The following is a 24,094-nucleotide window of genomic DNA, read 5'->3' on the forward strand; positions in this document are numbered from 1 at the left end:
ATTGTGATCTGAACTTTTTACATCTCTTAGTTGCTGTTGAAGTTAGGCCTGTCCTCTGAGGTTTTATAGCTGCTGAATGTTTAATGTGTTTCTAGTGGGTGTAATGGGTGCTTTAGAAAAGACTGAATGTCTAATGTGTTTCTAGTAGGTGTAATGGGTGCTTTAGAAAAGACTTACTCTGTCACTTCCACTACGCTGCATGTTCAGCTTTACTCTTATCTTTGCTGGTAATTAAAATTACAACTCAGTTGTGAAGTTACGTCCCTAACATTGATGGTGTTTTTTAGGATAGACGACCCTCCACCTATCTTTGAAACTTTCCCACGACAACAGATGGCCTTTGATTACCTCGAGACTTGTCAAGAGGTAGGTGAGCTGAAGGTTTAAAAGTTTCTTTTAATTTCTTCTTGTAACTGACACTCCGTTACAGTTTGAAATACGTACCTTTTAATCTCGACGATTCACTTGTACATAACACACAGAAAAAATACAGAATTAACAATGCGAACTTAAACCCAACGAAACTAAAATACAACGAAAGGAATACGAGAAACTACAGGAAAATACAAACGAAAGCGTAACTACTTACAAGATCTGTACGGCACTCCGGAATAACAACGACTGAATGAAAATCACAACTACGATGTTATATAGCAGATAAAAAGGCTAAAACAATAGACTAAACAAGGCTACACAATACTCAAAGGCGATTGCATGAAACAACGCTGACAAACTTAATTTACATTTTGACAGCACGAAAAAATACAAACTAATAAATACAGAACTGAACTATCGAGACGAGAACTATTTACACTAATTACAATTAACAAAGACGAACGACAGAACTGATAAGAAAAAAAAATAATAATAATAATAATAACTCTCGTGGCTACATAGCCCCCCTAATGAACCACTAAAGTCCACAGTTCATTACTTAACGTAACTATTGTACGACGCGAGAGTAAGTTTATCCTTTTACAGTATGGATTTTCAATTCCATTGCATTCTTCTTAACAACAGGTTCAGTTTCTCTTTTTAAGCTTCGTTTTCTCCCTCTAAGAAACACAGTTTAGTCACTGGTCTTGTAAGAATTGTGGTAGCTGTTTGCACCTTGGCTGATCGGACTTTCCCGTCTTTTCCCGTGAAAACTTCGGTTACTCGGCCTAACGGCCATCTTCCTCGATGAATGTTGTCATCTGCAATTAGTACTAGGTCTCCGTTCGCTAAGCAACGGCGAGGTTTGGTCCATTTTGCTCTCTCTTGGAGGGTTGGCAAATACTCCTTCAACCAGCGCTTCCAAAACAAATTGGCCATGTACTGGACTTGACGCCAGCGTCGCTTGCTGTACATTTCTTCTTTGTTGAAGACTCCAGGAGGCAAATTTGGGTTGGCTCTTAACAAGAGCAGATGGTTTGGCGTAAGAGGCTCCAGGTCCTTCGGGTCACTACTGACTGGAGTCAAAGGTCTGCCATTTAAGATCCCTTCAACTTCACTCATCAAGGTTCGGAGCATTTCTTCAGAGACGAGTTGTTGTCCTAGCAGTGCTCTCAGGATCTTGCGCACAGATCTGATCGTACGCTCCCAGGCCCCACCCATGTGTGAGGCTGTAGGGGGATTGAATTTCCATCTAATATTCTTCTGACGAAGAAAACTGTGGATTGATTCTTGATTTAAATCATTCAATGACTCGCGTAACTCTCTTTCCCCTGCTTGGAAGTTCGTCCCATTGTCACTGTATACGGTAACTGGACATCCTCGTAAGTTAATGAATCTTCGTAACGCATTAACGAATGAATCAGTGTCAAGCGAGTTCACGACCTCTATATGAACGGCTCTGACGACCAGGCAAGTAAACAAACACCCGAAACGTTTCACGTTCGAGCGACCTTGGCGTACATAAAAGGGACCAAAGTAATCCACGCCTACGTATGTGAACGGTGGATCTCCTGACATTAGTCTTTCCCTTGGTAGGTCGGCCATCAACTGCTCTCCACGAACTGCACCAAGTTTCTTACACTGGAAACAGCCACTAATCACTCGACGCACAGCTGAACGCCCCTTGATTATCCAATAGAATTGTCGTAAGCTGGACAGTACGTATTCTTGACCGAGGTGGCCAACCTTTTTGTGGTGCTGAGAAATGATCATATCCGTTACCTGATGACGATACGGCAGAATAATTGGATGTTTTGCGTCATAGTTGATTAAGGCATTTTCCAGTCTTCCTCCAACTCTTAGAATTCCAGTGTCGTCCAACAATGGATGAAGTTTGCGCATGTGAGCTGGTATCTTAAGATTCTTTAACTCGGAGGTAACTCCACGTGAAGGTTTCGATGAACTGATTGTCTGTATGGCTTTAATGACTTCCGGAAATGAAAGCCTTTGTACATGCTTGATAACTTCCCGTTCTGCGTTCTGTAATTCTTCCACGGACAGGAACTGGGATCCCTCTTTCAAACTGCTTTCAGGTGTGGAGTTAATGGATCTGCTACTGTGTCTTTCGATGAGCCACGTTCTGAACCTCAATAGCCAGGCCACAGCTCTTCGTAATCTGTCCCAAGATGAGTAATACTCTATCAACCTGGAGAGAACTTCGCTTCGATGACGTGTCAACGACTGGCTGTGAGAATGAGTTTCACGCTTGATTTCTGGATCATCATCTGAAGGTCCTGATCGATGAATTGTAGGATCACACGGCCAGAACTCTTCTTTTTTCTTCAGAAACTCGGGACCACTCAGCCATTTACTGCTTGTACTCATTTCTTCCATCGTAAGACCTCTGGATACTTCGTCTGATGGGTTGTCTTCGGAGCTAACATATCTCCACTGATGAGGTGCTGAATTTTCATGTATAACTGACAGCCGATTTGCAACAAACGTATGGAAACGCTTTGACTGATTTCTGATGTACTGCAACACGCAGGTGGAGTCCGACCAAAATGTCGATTGGCTGATCGGAATATCCAGCTCTTCTCTAACGGTCTGATCTAACTGAATGGCTAAGACTGCAGCTGACAGTTCCAACCTTGGCACAGTCATAGGTCTCAAGTGAGCAAGGCGAGACTTCCCCATGAGAAACGCACAATGGATTCTTTCCTCGACATCCTCCAATCTGAGATAGGAGACTGCTCCATATGCGATTTGCGACGCGTCAGCAAAGTTGTGTAACTCAGCCATCTTTAATTCTCCAAAGCAGGTTGGCTTAACGCATCTGTCTACTGTTATCCGAGAGAGACCGACCAACTGAGCCTTCCACTTCTCCCACCTTTCACCATCATTAGTGCTGATTGGATCATCCCATCCAAGTTTCTGCTTACAGAGCTCTTGTAACAATTTCTTAGCCGGGAGGATGATTGGCGCAACGAAACCAAGTGGATCATAAACGGAACTTGACAGGGAAAGTATACCGCGACGGGTGTTCGGTCTGTCTTTAAGAGCAACCTTAAATAGGAACTTTTCGCTCTCCATGTCCCAGTGGAGCCCCAACGTGCGTTGCATCGGTAGCTTCTCTTTGTCTAGGTCAAGGTCTAGTACCGGTTGATCTCTCTCAGATTGAGGGACTGTACTCAGAACTTCCAAACTGTTGCACGACCACTTTGTGAGTCGAAGTCCGCCTTTGGATAGCATTTCTCGGAGCTGATACACCACTTCGATAGCATTTTCAGCTGACTTTACCGATTTTAGGCAGTCATCAACATAGAAATTCCTTCTGACAGTCTTAACTATCTCTTCTGAGAATTCACCTTTGTTGTCTTCTGCTGTCTTTCTTAGCGCGAAGCTAGAACAACTTGGAGACGAGGTCGCGCCAAACAAATGGACCTCCATACGATGATCAACTGGCTCTTGGGTCAGATCTCCATCTGGCCACCAGAGGAATCTGAATGCATCTCGGTCACCTGGCACTACTCTGACCTGATGGAACATACATTCAATATCAGCAGACAACGCGACTTGTTCTTCCCGAAATCTCATTAGCACACCAACGATAGAATTTGTCAAATCTGGTCCAGTAAGGAGCTGATCGTTTAGAGACGTTCCTTTATGTTTTGCAGCGCAATCAAAAACCACTCGAGTCTTTCCAGGTTTGTTCAGCACTGGGTGGTGGGGTAGATACCAAATCGGCTTGTTCTTTACATGAATTTCATTAAGTGGCACTCGTGAAGCGTGACCTTTGGTAAGATACTGTTCCATGGTGGTCTTGTAATTTTTCAGAAGCTCACCATCTTGCATGAACCTGCCTTTTAGCGCCAGAAGCCTCTTTTCTGCCATGCAGCGATTATAGGGCAAGACTGGTGGATAGTTTCTCCAAGGAAGCGCAATTTGGTAATGACCACGCTCAAGTTTCACAGATTGTTCCATAACTTCAAGGGCTCTCTTGTCTTCCACTGACATGCCAAGCTTGGATTGGGGAACAACTCCATAATTCTCCACTTCCCAGAACCTTTCTAGCTGGTGCATAAGACAATCATTCTTTTCTCCCACAGTCTCCGCTGATCCAACAAAATTAACGTTAAGATGGCATTCTCCGCCAACGTTCTTATGCACAGGGCCCATGAGTGTCCAGCCAAGTGGCGTGCGTATGGCGTATGGCTCTCCCTTGTTACCACGTCTCTCCTCCAACACCCAAAAGGCATCAGGGACGTTGGTGCCTATAATCAATCGAACTTCCTTCTCACTAGTACTTGGGAGCTTGATGTCTCTAAGGTGAGGCCACTGCTTTAGATCTTGTTCTGATGGAATACTGCGGCCTGAAGCATTCAATTTATCAACTGTCCAAAGTCTAACAACGTCAACTCTGTCACTTCCATCAAGTGGCTCAACAACTAGGCTTAATTCGTGACCAACTCTTGGGCTATCCTCTTTCTCTTGAGTTGTCAAATAAAACGTTTTCTGGCGTCCATGCACTCCAAGATCCATGGCTAACTTCTTGTCACACAAGGAGATGTCTGATCCACCGTCTAGAAGGGCATAGGTTTCTATGGTCTTGTTGGCGTCATCATGACTTCGCACCTTTACAGGAACTACTCTCAGGCACACCTTTCCTTCTCCAGCTGAGGTACTATTAGTCTGTCCACTTTGAAACGGGGCACCGCCTTCAGCTTGAGTTCCTTTATCAGCCACTCTGTCGCTACCTTGCACTGCTGGTGGTGGAGATGGTGGATGAAGTAAGGTGTGATGTCTCCTCTTACATCCTGGGACTTCACAAGCACCCTTTGCTAAACATCCAACTCCTATGTGGCCATATTTAAAGCAATTGAAACAGAGCTGAGCTTTCTTCATTATCTCCAGGCGCTCTTCGAAGCTCTTGTCCTTGAAACACCTGCACCTCGCTAACGAATGATCACCATTGCACGATGGACACTTCATGAAAGAAGCTGGCTTGCAAAAAGGGGGTAGACTCTGTCTGCCACCGGATTTGGTCTCTTGAGTGTTAAATGTGCTGACGCGTTCTCCAGTTAATGTAGCACTCCTCGACTTAGGTTTTCGCCTTTCATTTTCCGATCTGTCGCGCGCGATGTCCACCACACAACCGAACACGGGGTTATTTGCTACTCTGGCTTTGACTTTAACAAATTCAGCGATGTGACTGATGTTCGTTCTTTGGCCCGTTTGCTGGATTTGGTCTGCAACTTCAACAAACTTGGTGCGGAGATGATATGGTAATCTCTGAACAATTCTTCTTAGGTTGTCTGCACTGTTTATTTCATCTAGATATCCAATGGATTCTAACGTATTTTCACAGTCCTTCAATTTGTCTGCAAAGGCAAGCAATCCCGCGCGATCCCCTGGTTTCAGAGGGGGTCCTTCTGTTAACCTGGTTACGTACTTTGAGGCAATTGTGAAGGGGTGACCAAAACGTTCTTGAAGCAGTTCTCTTGCTCTTTGATATCCAAGGGATGGATCCATTACTAAGCAACATTTGATGGTATCGTTTGCTGCTCCAGAAGTGTACTGAAGAAGGTACATGAGTTTCTCGCTTTCACTGGCTGCATTGTTCACGATACTGGTTTCAAATGATTTGATAAAGTTCCAGTATTCGAGAGGATCACCATCAAACACTGTCAATTTCTTTTTAGGCAACGCAAATCCTTGCTTCATAGCTAAAGCCACACTATCCATAACTCCTCCACGCAAAACAGAACCTATCGCCTCTGGATGTGCAAAGGCGGCAGTAGGTCCGGCTGACCAACTCTTATACTCCTGCGCATTAGATTTCAGCCGCAACGGAAGGTCTTGAGAACCAACGTTGCGTTCAACACGAGAATTAGAATATTCCTGATCAGGCGCATGTGCAGCTCCTACATCAACTCCTTCCCTAGACGGCTTCAGATTTTCAAAAACGTTCGGCAACTTGGCTAAATCGACTAGCTCGTCATCCTGAAGTAACTTTATTTGAAGTTCAGTTTTCCTAATTTCAAACTGCACATCCAAAAGCTCTAACTCTAGCTTCGTTTCTTCTTCCTGACGTAGTAATTCTTGCCTTTTCTTCAGCTGGTACAACTTCAGTTGCGCTATTGCCTGATTCGCTTTAAGCTGTCTGATAGATAGTCTAGATGAATGCGAACTTTGCGAAGAATTAGCGGTACTTACACAGTCTTCAACTGGCATCTCATTTTCCTCGCGTGCTCCAGCGTTTAATCCCACCTCCTGGATCCATCGCTCTATTCCCGAAACAAAATCCATTTTTCGACGGAAATGTTCCTTGAAATAACGTGCTTCGCTTCCCCACACTTCCATATCTCCATCCAAAGTTGAGATGTATTCGTAGTGCACCTGTTCGAAGCGAGAAAAAGCTTCATCAATCTCCAGTAACTTCTGTTTAACTTCATCGACATTTTTTGGATCACTCAGCAGAACTTCCGTAGCACGGTACAACATCGTTACTCTGGATAAACACCCTGACCTCGAATTCTTCTTTCGCACGCTTTCGAGGGCTTCTTCTGAGTGAGCTCGGCGTCTTCTCCGACCTTCAATTCCGGACAACATGTCATCCACTTCAGATCTTTGAATGCATGTAACTGACACTCCGTTACAGTTTGAAATACGTACCTTTTAATCTCGACGATTCACTTGTACATAACACACAGAAAAAATACAGAATTAACAATGCGAACTTAAACCCAACGAAACTAAAATACAACGAAAGGAATACGAGAAACTACAGGAAAATACAAACGAAAGCGTAACTACTTACAAGATCTGTACGGCACTCCGGAATAACAACGACTGAATGAAAATCACAACTACGATGTTATATAGCAGATAAAAAGGCTAAAACAATAGACTAAACAAGGCTACACAATACTCAAAGGCGATTGCATGAAACAACGCTGACAAACTTAATTTACATTTTGACAGCACGAAAAAATACAAACTAATAAATACAGAACTGAACTATCGAGACGAGAACTATTTACACTAATTACAATTAACAAAGACGAACGACAGAACTGATAAGAAAAAAAATAATAATAATAATAATAACTCTCGTGGCTACACTTCTCATTTCTGGGAGTTGAGACATACTTTTTAGCAAACGTAATATATCTTTATTTTTTTTGTCACTTCAAAATTATCATTTTCTTAAAGCTTCCTTCAACTATTTAATTCACTGTGATTGGCAGGTCTAGGCCTAGTATCACTCAGAAAGGCAATTTTAATCCTCAAAGAAAAACATACCTGCAGTTTATGGAATCTCAATGGTTAACAAAACATCAGCTTCTCAAGATTTTAGAATAAGAATTCTCCTTTGACAAATTTGACGTAGCTGTTCCTAACACACACCAAGGCAGACAATCATTAGTGAAGGTTTACAGTTTACCTCTCATCTTAGAACATTAATTTCTTTCTGTGCCTCAACCATTCCATAATTTATTCAGCAGAGTTACTTCACCTAAATTCTTATTTGTTTCTGGAAGAATGTCTTGCAATGCAAGTGAAGTAACTGGGTTTTTACCTTTTAATTACGAATAGCAGTTTTTTGGATTTGTTTTTCTCTTTTTACAGTCACTGTACTTTTGGGTTCATTCTCACCATAAAGCAAAACTAGTTCAAGGATAGGAAGTAATGAGATACTGTACCTAATAGCACATTTTATAGTGAAATTTAATTTTTTTAGTGGATAGGATATTCATGTGTTTGCCAAAGAGAAAGACTGTGACGGAAAACGTGGCTATATTGTTGCAACTTTGCCATATTTTTGGCACAAATACACAAGGTCAGGTATCACATTTATTTTACTGCAGTTCTTAGCAATCTTCAAAAAATGCACAAATGGGTGGATCCAGGGTTTTTCTCAAGACACAGTGGGACCATTAACAAATGATCCAGCTGATGTCTGGACTGACAAAAAGTAGGGCTACTGCTTGAAACAGCCATGCTAAACTACCATTCTCAAGGCATCAGACATACATTTTTCAATCCTGTCTCGTGTTTTTCTCCAACACAAACAAACTGCTGAGTTTTCTTATACAGGTGTAAGAAAACTGCAGGTCATCTCAGAGGGATGGGGTGCACATCTCCTGCATCCCTGCCCTGGATCTCTCCCCTACAAGGCATGGTATATTTAAAACTTCTGGCAGTGCAAAAGCTTGGTGGGAAGGGTAGGTGAAGCTGACCAAAGAAGAGTTCAACTGACCTTTACACAGATCCTAAATTCAAAATGACCAAATAGCTCGAAATGAAGAAAGTTGATGCAAGTGCAAAAAAACAAACACACAAATGAACAGACAAACAAATACCTTATTCTTTCCTTGTCATTCCTGATATTTCTTTTTTGAACTTGGTAGGATATGTTCACCAGAGGACAGAAATTATTATGAAGTTATACCAGAAGGTACTCTTAAATCTGTGTATAATTTAATTGTTTAATACATATTTTTAAAATAGTCATTCATAGACTTTGTGCTTTCACTCCCAAGATCTTATTAGTAAGCCTCCTAACTGTAATCTCTACAATTCTTGTGATGTTAGTTTGGAGAATTTGGTGTGGATTGACTATTCTCATCAGTTGTCTGCTTGATATTGAATTGATGTTTAGAGAGGTATTCTGTTATGGTCACTCAGTTGGGAGTTAAGGAGTTAATTGGGAGTGAAACTGTTGAAAACTGAGACGGCAAATTATTCTAGATTGGTAAAATAGTGTTGAGATGAAGGAGGTGGCCATTTTAGTTGTAATAAAATAGAGGTCTGGGCCAAGTTGTTCAAAGGCTGATTAGCACTAACCCAGGGTTAAATTTTAATCAAAATTCTTTGTTCCTTGGTTCAAAAGCCTTTCTCACAACAAATAATTTTCTCTATTCTTTGAAGGATGTTCAGTCATCAAATTGTAGACAAAAAGAGTTGTACTGAAGTTTTTTTTAAAAGCTTTCAGATCTTAAATCTGATTTGATTCACTCTAACCCTGGGTTATCTTAGCCCAGTTTTGAACAACCTGGCCCTGATGGAGTGAATGATTGTTGTCTTTAAAATGAGGAAGTCTGGTAGCAACTATATTGTGGAGTTGGTTTGATGTCTTACACTTAAGATTCTGTCGCAATATCATCGACCTTTGAATAATCATAGGGGCTGCTTGTCGACTGTATTTTGACCTGGAATTCAAAACCAAATTTAATCCACAAAAGGATGGAGCCAGTATGGTAGACATTTTCATCAAGGTGAATAAAAGACATTTCATTAAAGACAAGAGAATAAGTGCAGACAAACGAGAGAATATTTTCCATTGCTGAGTAAATGTGTGTGGGAGGAGGTCTGCATAATAAAGGGAAAAACTGTGTTGGAGGTCTAGAGCACCACCCAAGGCTACAGGCCTCAGCTCATACTCAAGACTTATGGTACAGTTTTTCTTGTATGGACTGATCTACGCCAGTAAATAAGTTGATATCTATTTTTTCTGCTGGCTTGATTTTTTCTGCTTTAAACTCATCGGCACTGATGAGCTTGGAGGAAGGTGCCGTAGCACTGTGGCAGTCGCGCTGACTACGCACAGCAGGGAGGTTACCATGGCGACACAACCTCGGTCCACCCCCCTGGCACCCGTCACACTGACAAGTCAGCAGAAGAGGCGGCTCACGTTAGGATCCGCGACGATCTCACAACGTACTGAAAACCTCGTGACCCTGCAATTGCAAAGGGGGCTTCCCGCAGCATGTCCTCTGCTGACCATCGTGCCTTAATTTTATCCTTGCCTAAATTTCATTTAGCCTCATTTAAACTCATCGGCATTGATGAGCTTGGAGGAAGGTGCCGTAGCACTGTGGCAGTCGCGCTGACTACCCACAGCAGGGAGGTTACCATGGCGACACAACCTCGGTCCACCCCCACAATGGTGCTTGAAACAAGAGGGACCGGTCTTGAGCCATGGTACCTACAACCCAAGGCCCCACCAAGCACCATTCTCCCTACCTTTGCTTATACACTGATATGGCACATACCGGTAGTCACGACAACTGCTGTGACAAGCTAGCCAAGACATCTGCCGGTGTCGTATGTACGTCTGATATGCATTACTCGACCATCTACCAAGTGTCTGAATCAGATGGTCTGGAATCCCATTGCGAGCTGCAACCGTGGCTGCCCCAATCCTGAAGCTGTGGCTCGAAAACTTCCCGGGGATGCCCGCCGTCTCCATAATGGTGCTGAACCACTTGTTGAGTAGGGGTCAATCAATCAAATCAATCAAATCAATCAAATCCTTTATTTAAACACGTGACACCTAGGAGTACAGAAGTTCTCGTTAAAACGTGTACGTGTATGTACAATTAGAAATAAAACATAATTTCTGTAAGAATACAAATAATAAGTAGATCTATTAAATAACTAAAAACAGGATCGAAGATCATGGACAAGAGCTATCAATTAAAAGTTACAATATTAACAATATTAACAATAACGATATTTACAATCACTACCACTAAGCCATGTGGGCTTTAAGAGAACGCTTGAATGAAACAATATCTTGAGATTCTCTGAGTCTAGGGGGTAGCGCATTCCAAAGTTTACTAGCTAAAAATGAAAAAGACAGATGTAAAAACTCAAGATTAAAAGGAAGTAAATCTAGCCTTGTACTAAGCCCGCGTAAACTATACGGTACATTTCTAAAATGAAAAAAATCACTTATATAAGGAGCCCCCTTATCGTATAAGCACTTATATAACATAACTAGCGATTGGAATTACCTACGATTCTCCAAAGACTTCATGTCGGCCAACTTGAGGAGGAAGTCGTATGACAGACTTCGAGAAGCCTAATATAGTTCTTAATATAAAGTAATTAGTTGTCTCTATTTTAGTAGTCTCCGCGTTACCTACTCCCAGTAAAAGGGGACTGCAGTACTCAAGATGAGGGAGAACATAGGCCTTATATAAACGAACTAACACGTCCTTTGAAATGAACTTACGTATTCTCCGCAAAGCCGAAGCCTTTGCGCATCCCTTATTCAGCTGTTGCTTTATGTTCGCTTTAAATGTTAATTTGCTATCTAGGACCACCCCAAGGATTTTGAGTGTGTCCTTTGTATGGACATTAGAATCATTAAGATGGAAATCATACTGGTATGAAGACGGGCCAATAGCGATAGCTTGCGTTTTGGCGGCATTAATCTGTAAAAAATTCATTGAGAACCATCTCGATAGAACGCTCAGATCAGAGTTAATTATATACTGCAATACTGTTGGTGAGACATCAGAGGCGTAATGAGTAGTGTCGTCAGCGTATAGCCTCAAGGACGTATTAGTAATAAAATAATTAAGATCATTGACATACAAATTAAATAAGAGTGGACCCAACAGGGACCCCTGTGGTACACCAGTTTTAACGGTTCTCCACGAAGAATATACACCATCAAGTTTGGGTCGAATATACACCATCAAGTTTGGGTCGAGACAATGGTTCTCCCGATTGGAGCCTAAACAGAGGGCCAGGTGCGTTTCCCCTACGTGACAAGTACGATAACACTGCCTGTAACGCGCACAAGGGCGGAGATCCCTTGCCAATGTGACGGGTTGCCCCAATTCTGAAAGGGTCTGTTTCTGAGGCTTTAATGAAGACTTGTAAGCATGTTGGGTCTAAGGATGCGTCTACGGCCAAATCCTTCACCTGTAGGTGCACCGAGGGGGAAAACTTGGATGAGGAGGGAACTGTGAATTCCGAAGCTCTTAGGAAACCGAAGTATGCCAAGGAACAGGCCGCCCAGAACATGCAATGGTCAAAATTGTGTAGGTCCAACGATTTGAAAATCACCATCATGAGCTGGTCTGTGATTGGCAGACGTTCACGTTTGACTACGCCCTGAGATCGCTTGATCCCCCGAAGAACTCGCTGTAGGCGCAGGCAATTTAACAAAGGGTCATTGAAGCCCTGCTCAATCTGAATGGCATGCACAGCAGACAAAAAAACGGTGATTGAAGAGTACTGAATGGATCCGGCCAGGTGGGACACAGACAGACACAAGGTCCACTCGTCAACTGGGCAGGGAGACCCAGAGGGTTAGAGCTTACCCAGTTGCTGGCAGAGCTCTATGAACCTTTTTTGACCAGAAGCGTAGGAACGTCGTGTGGATGGAGCTAGGCCTTCTTGGAAGAAATGCATGCACTTGGATTCTAGAGAGCTGACGTCAAGTCGCATATCACTTCTGGGGGGATTGAGGTGGGGGCTGCCAGTGCCGTTGGGGCCAGGCGTCTGAAGTCCTGCCAATGAAAACGGGAAAGGGCGTCAGCCACTGAATTACAGAGTCCGGGGATATGCAGTGCTGAGAAGGAAAACTGGAACTTTGCGGCTGAGTGCAAAAGATGGCGCACTAGGTGCATGATGGCTGGCACCTTTCACGTTCTCCAATTGAGGATGGCGACTACTGCCTCATTGTCGGATCGAAACCTTATGTGCAGCCTTGGCCACCTATGGCCCCAGACTGTGGCGGCAATTGCAATGGGAAATAGCTCTTTATAGGCAATGGACTTATCAACTTGCTGATGTAGCCACGAACCGTTAAACCACGCTGAGCCCCAGATGGCCCCGAATCCTATAGCCCCTGATGCGTCAGTCATAATTTCCAAGTCTGGGGGAGGGGACAACCCCGGGAATAGCCAGAAACCAACACCGTGCCAATGTGACAGGAACTGGTGCCACCACTTGAGGTCAAGTCTAAATTCCTGGCTCAACCGAATAGGGTGATCCTGCCTGCGGAAGCAGTTCAGAAGATCGATCATCCTCCAAATGAAGGCCCGACCTGGCCAGACGACTTTGGCTGCATTGTGAAGATGACCTATCAGGGATTCCAGCTCTTTCTTGGTGCACCAGCGCTTCGCAGTCCATGCTGCGATTAACTTCCTAAGCGCTGCCAACTTATCCTGCGGAAGTTCTGCTGATTGTTGAACCGAATCTAGGTGAATGCCGAGAATAGTAAGAGCAGTTGATGGGCCCACACACTTCTTAGGATGCAACGGAAGGCCTAATTGTTGGCAGACTGTGAGGGCTGTAGCTAAGTTATGATGACACACCTGGGAGCCAGGGGTGGCCACTAATATGAAATCATCGAGGTAATGAACCAGGTCTGAGATTTTATAGTTGTGTACAAGGATCCATTGAACCATATTCGCAAGTGAGTTAAAAATATAGGGAGCGGACCGCAACCCAAAGGGGAGTGCTAAGTCAACGTAGTACTGGCCTCTCCACTTAAGTCCAAGCAGGTAACGGTCCTCTGGATGCACAGGGACGTTACGATGGGCTGATTCCACATCAAACTCTGCCATCAGGGCCCCTATCCCGTGTGCGGCTACCATCCTGATAATTTCATCCAGCCGTATGTAGTGCATCGAGAATTCTTCTGGGTCTATGCCATCATTAACACTGAACCCCTTGGGGGAGGATAAGTCTACTATAAGGCGCCATTTGCCTGTTTGACCCTTTTTTGGAATCACGCTGAAGCTGCTGATATGCAACTTGGGTAACGGGGGGTATAGGAATGGGCCCGCTACTCTCCCTAATCTGACCTCGTCAGCTAGGTAGGAATCGATTACTCCTCCGTGTTTACATGCTGTAGGCTTATTTCGTTTTGCCGATTTAAGATTGCCCGAGGGAGTAAAGCCGAGTCTGAAGCCAGTACGCAGTCCTTCGAGGACATACCGGACTTGCCCTCTATCTGGATGACCCCTGAGCTCATGTTCAAACCGATCTGGTTTCAGAGGAGACACTGCAGAGACCAGGGGGAGGCTGACTGTGGGTGAAAGAACAAAAATTAAGTAGGGCTAGTCGCAGGATAGCCAAAAATATATGCTATTTATTCGCCTTATTCTTGAGTAACAGAGCCTGGTGACAGGAGGTAGTCTAAAGAACAATATCAACTAATGCTACAAATTAGAACTAACAACAAGAACAATGTCTATGGGCGATTGGGCCCTTCAAGGCCAGTGCTTAGCGTTTCTTGCTTCTCTCATTATCCCTAGAATAGCTTGGGGAGCGTGACCTTCGTCTGGAGGCTGAGCTCTGGCAGTCTGTAGTGCGATGATCTCCATTGTAGGAGCTACACTTATAAGCGAATTTGCAGGACTTATAAGGAGATGAACACTGGCCACGATTCCAGGATCTGCAAATGATGTCAGAGGAATGTGATCCAGTTGCTTCCCCCTGGGCGATCACACGGCCAGGGTAAGAGTGGTTAGTTGTCCCTGCCGCATGGAAATTAAAGAACTGCACGTTCATCGCTGACCAGTCAGTCAGTTTTGTCGCGGCGGCATGCTGCCTAAACGCTAGGTCATAGTTGAGCCAAACTTGGTCACCAAATTGGCGGTACGTGCGTAGGATTAAGAGCTTATATGCCGTTAGGTCACGCCACCGATGCGGCAATGACGATGCAATGACCAGCATGAAAATTGTAAACGCTTCGACCCAACTTACGACGTCTTCGATCCGATGGCGAGGCTTTTTGCCGCTCGACGCTAGAACTACTCTGCCGTCAAACAACAACTGTGGCTCGGTTTGCGCCTGGAGGAGCTTTGGCGTGAGCAGCTCGCTCAGGTCGGTAAATTTGCCCGCCAGAATTTGATTGACGATCTTTGGAGGGATCGGAGAAAACCCCGGGCAAACAACGAAGTGCTGATCGAACAAACTCGATGAAAGCGAGGGGAAACTACTGACCGTCATTGGCGTCGCCATTCTAACCGGAGTAGAATTCGTCGTAAGCATAGAGAACGTGCTCAAAAATTCCGGTACAGAATAAGAAACAGACGTACCTGTAGCCAAGATGGGCGAAGTCGTTTCAGAGAATCCCAAGCTAGAACCTGCTGCCAGGAAACTTTCCACGTGGTTGGCCACCGATGGATTCAACACTGACGAGGGTGGAATTCCCGTAGCGAGCGAATTCCCGTTCGTCGTAGTTGACGTGGTGCTGGATGGTAATGACCAGCCCTGTAATGAATTTACTGCCGCTAAAGCTGCTTGAGAAGCCACCAGCCTAACCATTTCAAGCATATCCGACGGCATGCTTGGCGAGTTTACGAGAGGTGGCGTGTTAGATGCTGATGAAGACGGAACTACCGTGGAGGCAACAGTCGATGTTGGATGGCCTTCGTTGACGCTAAATCAGGCAGCGGACAGACTATTTCTAGTCTGACGCCCTTCCATTATTCCAAACGGGGCGAAAGCGGAGAATACGGTAAAATATTTCAGCACAAGAGGCGGCTCACGTTAGGATCCGCGACGATCTCACAACGTACTGAAAACCTTGTGACCCTGCAATTGCAAAGGGGGCGCCCCGCAGCATGTCCTCCGCTGACCATCGTGCCTAGATTTTAACCTTGCCTAAATTTCATTTAGCCCCATATAGAGCAAATTAGATAACAGAACAAATACTGGACTGTTGTCTGTATTGTAAAAAGCTGTACTGGAGAATTCTATGAGTTGTTTGCTCAGTGAAAACCCCCAAGCCTGATCTGTCATTCCTGGGGAGCATTAAACCATAGCTTGATCTGTAATTCCTGGGGAGCATTAAACCCTAGCCTGATCTGTCATTCCTGTGGAGCATTAAACCCTAGCCTGATCTTTCTGTCCTGGGGAGCATTAAACCCTAGTCTGATCTGTCATTCCTGGGGAGCATTAAACCCTAGCCTGATCTGTCATTCCTGGGGAGCATTAAACCCTAGCCTGATCTGTCATTCCTGGGGAGCATTAAACCCTAGCCTGATCTGTCATTCCTGGGGAGCATTAAACTCTACCCTGATCTTTCATTCCTGGGGAGCATTAAACCCTACCCTAATCTTTCATTCCTGGGGAGCATTAAACCCTAGCCTGATCTATCTGTCCTGGGGAGTATTAAACCCTAGCCTGATCTGTCATTCCTGGGGAGCATTAAACCCTAGCCTGATCTGTCATTTCTGGGGAGCATTAAACCCTAGCATGATCTGTCTGTCCTGGGGAGCATTAAACCCTAGCCTGATCTGTCATTCCTGGGGAGTATTAAACACTAGCCTGATCTGTCATTCTTGGGGAGCATTAAACCCTAGCCTGATCTGTCATTTCTGGGGAGCATTAAACCCTAGCATGATCTGTCTGTCCTGGGGAGCATTAAACCCTAGCCTGATCTGTCATTCCTGGGGAGTATTAAACTCTAGCCTGATCTGTCATTCCTGGGGAGCATTAAACCCTAGCCTGATCTTTTCATTCTTAGGGAGCATTAAAAGGAGGACATATTATGGAATGAATATGAATATTTTTTTCTTCTTCAGTATGTTTGTCACCACCTGAAAAACATTTATGGTGTTGATTGTAACAGGAAATATATTATAGATTTGGATTCAAGGTTAGTGTCTAGTAATGAATGGTTCTTTCCATGCAAATGCATGATTCAGATAAGAAGTTTTATTATCCTTGTGAAGTACTATTACTATTTTCTATGATATACTGGTGATTAAAAAATGGTAATTGATCAACTTAGTTGCTCTCTTCAGTGCAAGTGAAAGTATTCCTGAGGTCTAACATACTTGGGATTCCAACAATTTCAATGATAATTATCACTTTAAAAATACAGAGATACTTTATTCCAGAGCCTGGTTTGGTCTTTTCAGATGTTTCAAAGAGAAATGCTCCTCTTTCATTCAGTGCGTCATACTGAATGAAAAACCATGTTGTTCATGTATCAACAGTTTTTTCCTCTTTGTTTTAAGGTTTTGGCTTCCTTTTGTTGTTTCAATAGCTTCTCTCATTTTCCTCTTTGACTTTGGCCACTGCTGTTGTTGAGCTAAGATGATAAAGTAACATTGTCAGAGGAAATTTAGGTCACAATGACTCAACCAAACCCTGACCTTAACATGGTATCTCTTTACCTATAATTTATTCACATTGCCAAAATCGCAATAGAACTTCATTTCTAAATAATAATTTTGATCCGTTGATCTATATAATTACTCTGTAATCCCCTGAGTCATTAACAAGTAAATTGTTGTTGATTTGTTTTCAGTACTTCCTCTAAGTTTTCGAGACATCTGATCTTCCACTTACCTGGTGCTGTATTTAAAGATAACATTCATGCTAGTAAAATGCTGTTGTTTGTGGCACAGAAAATATTTACTCTATTATGCTACTTTAAGTAACTCAGAGTCTGCAATTCTGCAGATAATTTTGTGAAGCCATTGATTTGCAGGATTAAGCATTTCTTGCTGTTGTTTTGTTTTGTAGTGGAACAATTTTAAGGTCTTCATTAGCCTTCAGAAAATGGATTTGCTCTGACTGCCTAATTCTCCTGCTTAGTCTTTGTGGCCTTTAAGCTATGTTTAATCTAGACATGAAGTTGTTGTGTTTAATACTGTATTACTCTATTGAGACAATTTTTGATTTTGATCAAGAACTCTGATTTTCAGGAAACTTTGTCCAACACATTTGCACACTACTGGAAAGGAAGCTCAGAGTTGGTTCTGAGTTTTCTGCAAACAAAGATGTGGGTTCTGACTCTTATCAACCAACATGGCCAAAGAGTGAGGTCTTGACTGGAAATGGCTTTGTCCACACATCTGAAATTAATGCAAAAATACAAGAAGACACACAACATGAAACCTTTACCTCAGGTGCAGTTTTGGACTGATTGTGTAGTGTTTGCAAAGTCAGTTTTATTATATTATTGATTTTCGGTATAATGTATGGTTTAAACTCATCACACTGAAACAGAGAATTTGCATTGTGATCATTATGGCCCCTCGTTACCAGAGCTTTTCCAGGTTTCTGTAGCTAGTCCTTGGAAGGTAAAGCACTGCTGTCAAATGGCAAGTGTGTGCACTGGGATTAATATTTGGCTGCTTGTTCACCAATTTTCTGCCCAAATTTCAAAGGAAAATATAAGAAACAACCAGTGTCTCCCAAAATAAGCAAATGGAATTTGAAGCATTTCCAGAAATTTTTAAAAGGAAACAAAAGTAAGGAAAAGAAAACACTTTCAAGAGACTTTTTCAAACACAAAGATTAGTTAGGTGAGGGTTTCCTTTACATTTACTATCTTATTTTGAGGTTTACCAAACAAAAAAATTATTCATTAAATTTTGTAAAATACAGTGACTTATTGGCTTTTGAGGTTTTTTGTAATTAGTGCCATGAGATAACTTGGCTCTGACAGCCTTAAAGTATGTCACCTGGTCATTACAATGTTGGCATAGATATTTGACTGATGTGTTGGCAGGTAACCTTCATCACTTGGCTGAGTTTCCTGATGACCTCTTCTATCCCAAAGTGAAGAGAGTCGCTGTTCTCGTCTGGAGCACATGCACAAAAGAAATCAATTTTTTTGTGAAGCTAAATTCACAAAGTAATCGTAGCACTTTCATTTGCCATTGTAGTTAACCTGCAAGAACTAAGAGAACTTATTGTGAAGGATGGAAAAGGTGAATTGGGGATTTTCTGTGACCAAGGTGTGTTTAATAATAAGAAAGTAAAATCAGAAGCCAATACAAGTCATATAAATGTTGCAGACGAGAAAATTGTCACTTGCTGACCTCACTAGTTTTAACTCTCACGGGTTTATACAAGAAATAGAAACTTTCGAATTTTCAAGTCAACAAAGATAGGAAAAGATTCTCATCTGGTTCTCTCCAGTCAGAACACCTATAAGGTATGTAATTAAGGAATTTTCTGTTGTGCCGTTATTATTAACACATGTCAGATGGAGAGAGTTTGACCACTTTATTTTTTCGTGTCTTGTTTGTCATGTAACAGCCTAGCTTCAAAAATGTGAAAGGAAGTTTCTCCAAAGATTCTGAGTACTTGCTATTTCTTGATTCACTAGTATCCAATGTCAGGTGAGCACAGAACTTGTTTGACAAGTGTGATGACAAATTTGAGTCTTCACGCGGTGTAACTTTTTCTGGCCGTGGGAAGATTTTATACAAGTCAGGGAGAGATTTGCCAGGGTTCTGGCTCTCAGTATTGGTGCTTAACCCCCTTGCAGACCGATCGCCATCTCGCGTTGCTTAAGTCCTTATTTTGCTGCAGGCAAAGAAACCCTAGCACTGAAGCGTTTGACAAGGACTTTCTTGCTGGTCATTTAGCCCATTTGGACTGACAGTTAGGTGACGATCAAAGGACATTTAGCCGAAAGTGATCAGAAAGTTAGCCGACAATCAAACAACAGTTAGCTGAAAGTTGACGGACTGTTAGCCCATTGTTGACCGATGTGTTAGTTGGAGCAGATTCTATACCTGTTCTGTGGTCTCTTTTTTCAGTGATGTTAAAGAAAGTTGATCACAAGAAGGAAGCTTGTCTTTACTTAAACTCTTCTCCTTGTTGCTAGGTTCGCTTTCTCAGCATGGATACGAACACTCCCCTTATCCTGAAATTGACAACTTTATCTCAAGTGTTCTCACCAAGGGTGGAGTACAGGGTCAAATCAGGAGATGGGTTTATTTTCCACAAGGTACCGTCTTAGACTGAAGTTTTTACATATAAAAAATAATTATGTATATTAATGATGATACGTTTACAGGTAAAAACGAGCGATATAATATTCCGACGTTTCGGCGACTTCATGACGCCATTATCAAGCGTACTTGATAATGGCGTCATGAAGTCGCCTTAACGTCCGTATATTATATCGCTCGTTTTTACCTTCCTATGTATTACTAAATCTTCGTTAATATGGATTATACGTTTGTCAATAAAAGAGTCATTTTTAGGAATTGAAGTCGCAATCAGTTCTACTTTTTCCATTGAATGCTCTTCCAAGTGAGTCACAGATCACTTGTTTGTGAGCCAAGCAAAAAAGTAGGTTATTACAAAGACGATTAGAGGCAAACATGCGCGATTGGTTGAACAACAATCTCGAAACTACATTTTGGCTAAACCGAGCCTTCAAAAAAGCCTCTAAGTCTCTGAGACAGTTCCTCTCTTTCATTATTTTTCTTTTTGTCTTTAAGTATTGACTGGTACTGTTTATTTTTAGCTTGATATGGGATGATGCTACTGGATCACTGATCTCTAAAGCATTAGAACATATAGGAACATTATATCAATATTTATGTTGTGCATACATTCAGTTCAGTCTGAGGCGTGCCTTTGGACAAGGAATGTAAGGAACAGGAGATCAGATGTTCCTTGAAATTCAGTGAATCAGGCTGTGATGAGTGCAGAGAATTTCTAGAGATAAGGTCTAAGCAAACAAATTTCTTTTTATTCAACAGGAAAGTTAATCACTTATGATGTTATTAATAACCGTTGGTGTGAAAACATCGGAAGAGCGCACAACAGTAATAACGTGACCGCCGCCTGGTTAGCTCAATTGGGAGAGCGCCGGACTGCTGTGCGGGAGGTCGAGAGTTCAATACCGGCCGGACCAACACTCAGGGTCTTAAAATTAACTGAGAAGTGTATGCTTCCTTTCTCAACATCAAGAAATGGTTAGATATTCTAGTCTTCTCGGATAGGGACGAATAAATGGAGGTCCCGTCTCCTGCAGGGTTAGGGGTAGAAGACGTTAATTTCCCACGCACGAGATTACTGTGTGATGGATGTCCTCCCCTGGGGTGGGATGGGTGGGAAAAGGTGAGGTCGTTACATGGACTAAAGCGGCTGCCAGAGGCGCCTGATAATGCTGACGTCCGATCTCAACCTTAGTAACACTGTAGACCTTAGCAATTCAGCCTATGCTGCTATTAAGGTATCGAATCATTCACTTTCACTTTCACTTTCACTAAGCCATTAAGCCACTCTTTCAGTAATGATTAACAGGCAGATTCTGTTTCCGTGCGTCTGTTTAGTAATAGATTACAGGTAACGTCAAAATGTGGTAAGAACATAGTCTTTCCACATTTAAACTTCTTCTGTGATCTATAACTGTACAGACCTTCTGCAACACGAAATATATTTGTTTTATATTGTTAGAGAGCAAATAATGTAAATGGTTAAGTGATCTATGCGTCTCTCCTCTAATGGATCATAAGAAAGAACCAATCAGAAAGCACGTGTTATTCAGCTTATCATATAAAGTGCATGTATTTTCTTTGCCTTACCATGTGTTTAGTTCTGGTTTGGATCACGACGATTCTACTGCATGGTACTTATGTTGTTCTATCCAAACTCCCTTGAAAGAAAATGAGGTTAATAAACAAAATTTCGTCCATGAATTAAAAGAAAGGTGAAACAATGTTTATGGAAAATACACCAACACGCAGTTAAATTTTTTATACTAGGATTGTGGCAGACTTGAGAGTTGGTGTTTACTACCAGAAATGCCACGACCCCGACTGTAGAGGGATTGACTATCGTTCCCCTGGTATGTTCTGGCTGCCGAAAACACATCATTTTTTAGGATTTGTCGGGGAGCAGACTTAAAAATCGAGAATGCGGAAGAACGATCCATGGAGAGTTCTCGCGCAGATTCCAATTGAAATGCAAAGTATCGCAGGGTTTTTTCCAGGAACTGGAGATGTAACCTTCAGTTTCTATCTACCTACCTATCTAATCTATCTAATCTATCTAATCTATCTATCTATCTATCTATATTCAAATCTTTACCAGCATCATTCTAGCTTTTTACAGTCCTTCAAAAAGATAGTCAAGAGACGCTCACTCTTAAAATTAGAAGAAAGGTGTGTATTTTTGCGAAAAATTTTCCAGACTTTGCAAAAGTATGGAAATAAAGATGGAGCCTTAAAAAATAACTCGGAAGAAGTCTGGAGTCTATTCCTAACGGCGAGAAGGGCCTAACTAAATTTCACATTCATCCATTAATTACTCAAACATCGGGAAAGCTTTTTCGGTTACGTTATTTGTGGAAGCATTGAGGGGATAAAAGACTTTTTACCATATAAACTAGTCATAGCCTATTGTCGTATGTTCAAAAAAAGCAATTTGCAAACCATTTATCGTGTGGTTACTTTCAGAAAAGCCTATACCACAGGAAATCAATCGGTTGTCCAGTTGTGAGGTAATTGAATAATCACTCTCCTGTGTAAAAAATTTGAATACGATTCATGAAGTGTAGTTTACACTGATTAATCCCATAGCTCTTTTGTTAATTCATTTAAAAATCTTTCAAAACCGTTTATTTTCATTTTTCAGTTTGACGAGTTTTCAAGTAATGATTTTGATGACCAAGAGCTTTGTAAGTTGTTATCTGAATGCGAGCAGAGGCTAAATGATTCTAAGAATGATGAAATGGAAAAAATGCTGAATACAAACGAGAACAACACGAACGAAGATTGTGTCCCAAGAAATAAACAAGATGTAACGCAATTTGACAATAGTGGTTGTGTTACGCAACCTAAAGTTGGTTGATTGTGACTTCGGTAATGACTTGGACGATGCATTACTGCTTGAGCTTCAGATTCCACATCACAGTTGTGATAGCGAGGGTGCAGTTTCACATACAAGAAGCCTTAGGGATCACAAGAAGCATTCGTGACAATCTTGTCACGATAATGAGAATTACACGAACGAAATATGGAAGTTATCAGACGAGAGAAGCAACAAAACCAAAATAAATAAAACGGCTAGAATTGACCTCTCACCAAATTATGCGATTTGGCAGGATGAAACAGAAGCCAGGATGAGTGAAAAGTATATGTGTGGTGGGGTATTACTTGAGGATTATTGCGATCATAATGCAAGGGAAAAATTTTATCAAAAGGGGAAGTTTCTGAGTGGTTGGATGAAGAATCTCTTGGTGATTTAGAGTTGTCCATGGCTGCGGAGGAGGCCGAAAGTACGGCTTTACTCAAATTTAACCTACTAGTTTAGCACACTTTTTTTTTTAATGTGATAACTCTCTTTACCAGGAAAAGCCTCAAAGATAGTGTAAATTATTTGTTAAGTTCAATTCGATGTTGTCCTGTACAGCCCTGAATTCAAAGTCAGTTTCGAGAAGTGTTTTCTAACTACATAAATGAGTGGTAAACGTTTTAGCGCTGAGATATCTGTGTTCTCAAATATGTGATCAGCTGGTTTTAACGGAAAAGAAAGTTTTGAAAAAGAGAGGCTTTCAAAAGAAGCTGTAAGAACCTAATTAAAAAACTTTAAAAAAGAAGTTTGAAAATCACTCGCCTTCGTCTCTTCTCGCATTCCCAGTTATTTGATCGTGTTTTAGAGCCCGGTAAAAAGTTTTTCATTGCTCTTATGACATAAGTAGTTGTCACCGATCAAATGCGGGCCCCTTTAATAAAGCATCCGCTTGGAAACTGAACTGACCAATCAGAAGATGCGTACTGTGTTCATTTATGTTAGAAAGCCTCACGTAAAAAATATGGCCAGTTGAAGGTGTTCAGTTGGTAAAAGGAAACGTGATATTAAACTGTGCGACAGTAGTAGGGGAGTACAAAAACAAGGGAGGATTGGGTTGCTGTCGCTGATCTTACCTTTTATCTCCCTCCCCCCCTCCCGAAAAAAAAATGACTATGATATCCGGCAGTTGGGTCGGGCATTAGTACATATTTTGGCCCACAAGAGGCGATGTTGAAGTTTTGAATTGATCGAGGCATAACATCTGTTGTCCAAGTGTGATTTCAAAGACTTTTAAGTGTAAACCATGTTTTTGTTATTGTAGTTGTTAGCAATGAGATGTAAACTGTGTTGTCATTTTCTCTTTCGTGATCACTGTGTCGCATCTTGCCTAATAATGTTAATGGAA

General features: G+C 42.1%; 2 protein-coding genes and 2 pseudogenes across 3 annotated transcripts; 1 reads left to right on the plus strand and 3 right to left on the minus strand.

Moving 5' to 3' along the window:
• Positions 1-1,035: 1,035 nt before the first annotated feature.
• On the minus strand, positions 1,036-6,342 carry LOC148742932 (uncharacterized). The gene has a single exon (XM_088749152.1). It carries the CDS (start codon positions 6,118-6,120, stop codon positions 1,036-1,038), a length of 5,085 nt encoding a protein of 1,694 aa, XP_088605278.1. The 5' UTR covers positions 6,121-6,342.
• Positions 6,343-7,920: 1,578 nt separating this feature from the next.
• LOC148742933 (uncharacterized) lies at positions 7,921-23,277 on the plus strand (annotated as a pseudogene). Its single transcript, XR_015996759.1, has 10 exons — positions 7,921-7,941; positions 8,127-8,218; positions 8,790-8,836; positions 9,565-9,656; positions 16,719-16,792; positions 17,450-17,523; positions 17,850-18,053; positions 18,816-18,958; positions 21,988-22,058; positions 22,476-23,277. The product of XR_015996759.1 is annotated as an uncharacterized LOC148742933 (transcript).
• Positions 10,231-12,716, minus strand: LOC148742934 (uncharacterized; annotated as a pseudogene).
• On the minus strand, positions 14,410-15,805 carry LOC148742935 (uncharacterized). Its single transcript, XM_088738488.1, has one exon. The coding sequence runs from the start codon at positions 15,475-15,477 to the stop codon at positions 14,410-14,412; it is 1,068 nt and encodes a 355-aa protein (XP_088594614.1). The 5' UTR covers positions 15,478-15,805.
• Positions 23,278-24,094: the final 817 nt, after the last annotated feature.

Source organism: Stylophora pistillata, chromosome 1, assembly GCF_964205215.1.
Source record: "Stylophora pistillata chromosome 1, jaStyPist1.2, whole genome shotgun sequence".
NCBI lineage: Eukaryota > Metazoa > Cnidaria > Anthozoa > Scleractinia > Pocilloporidae > Stylophora > Stylophora pistillata.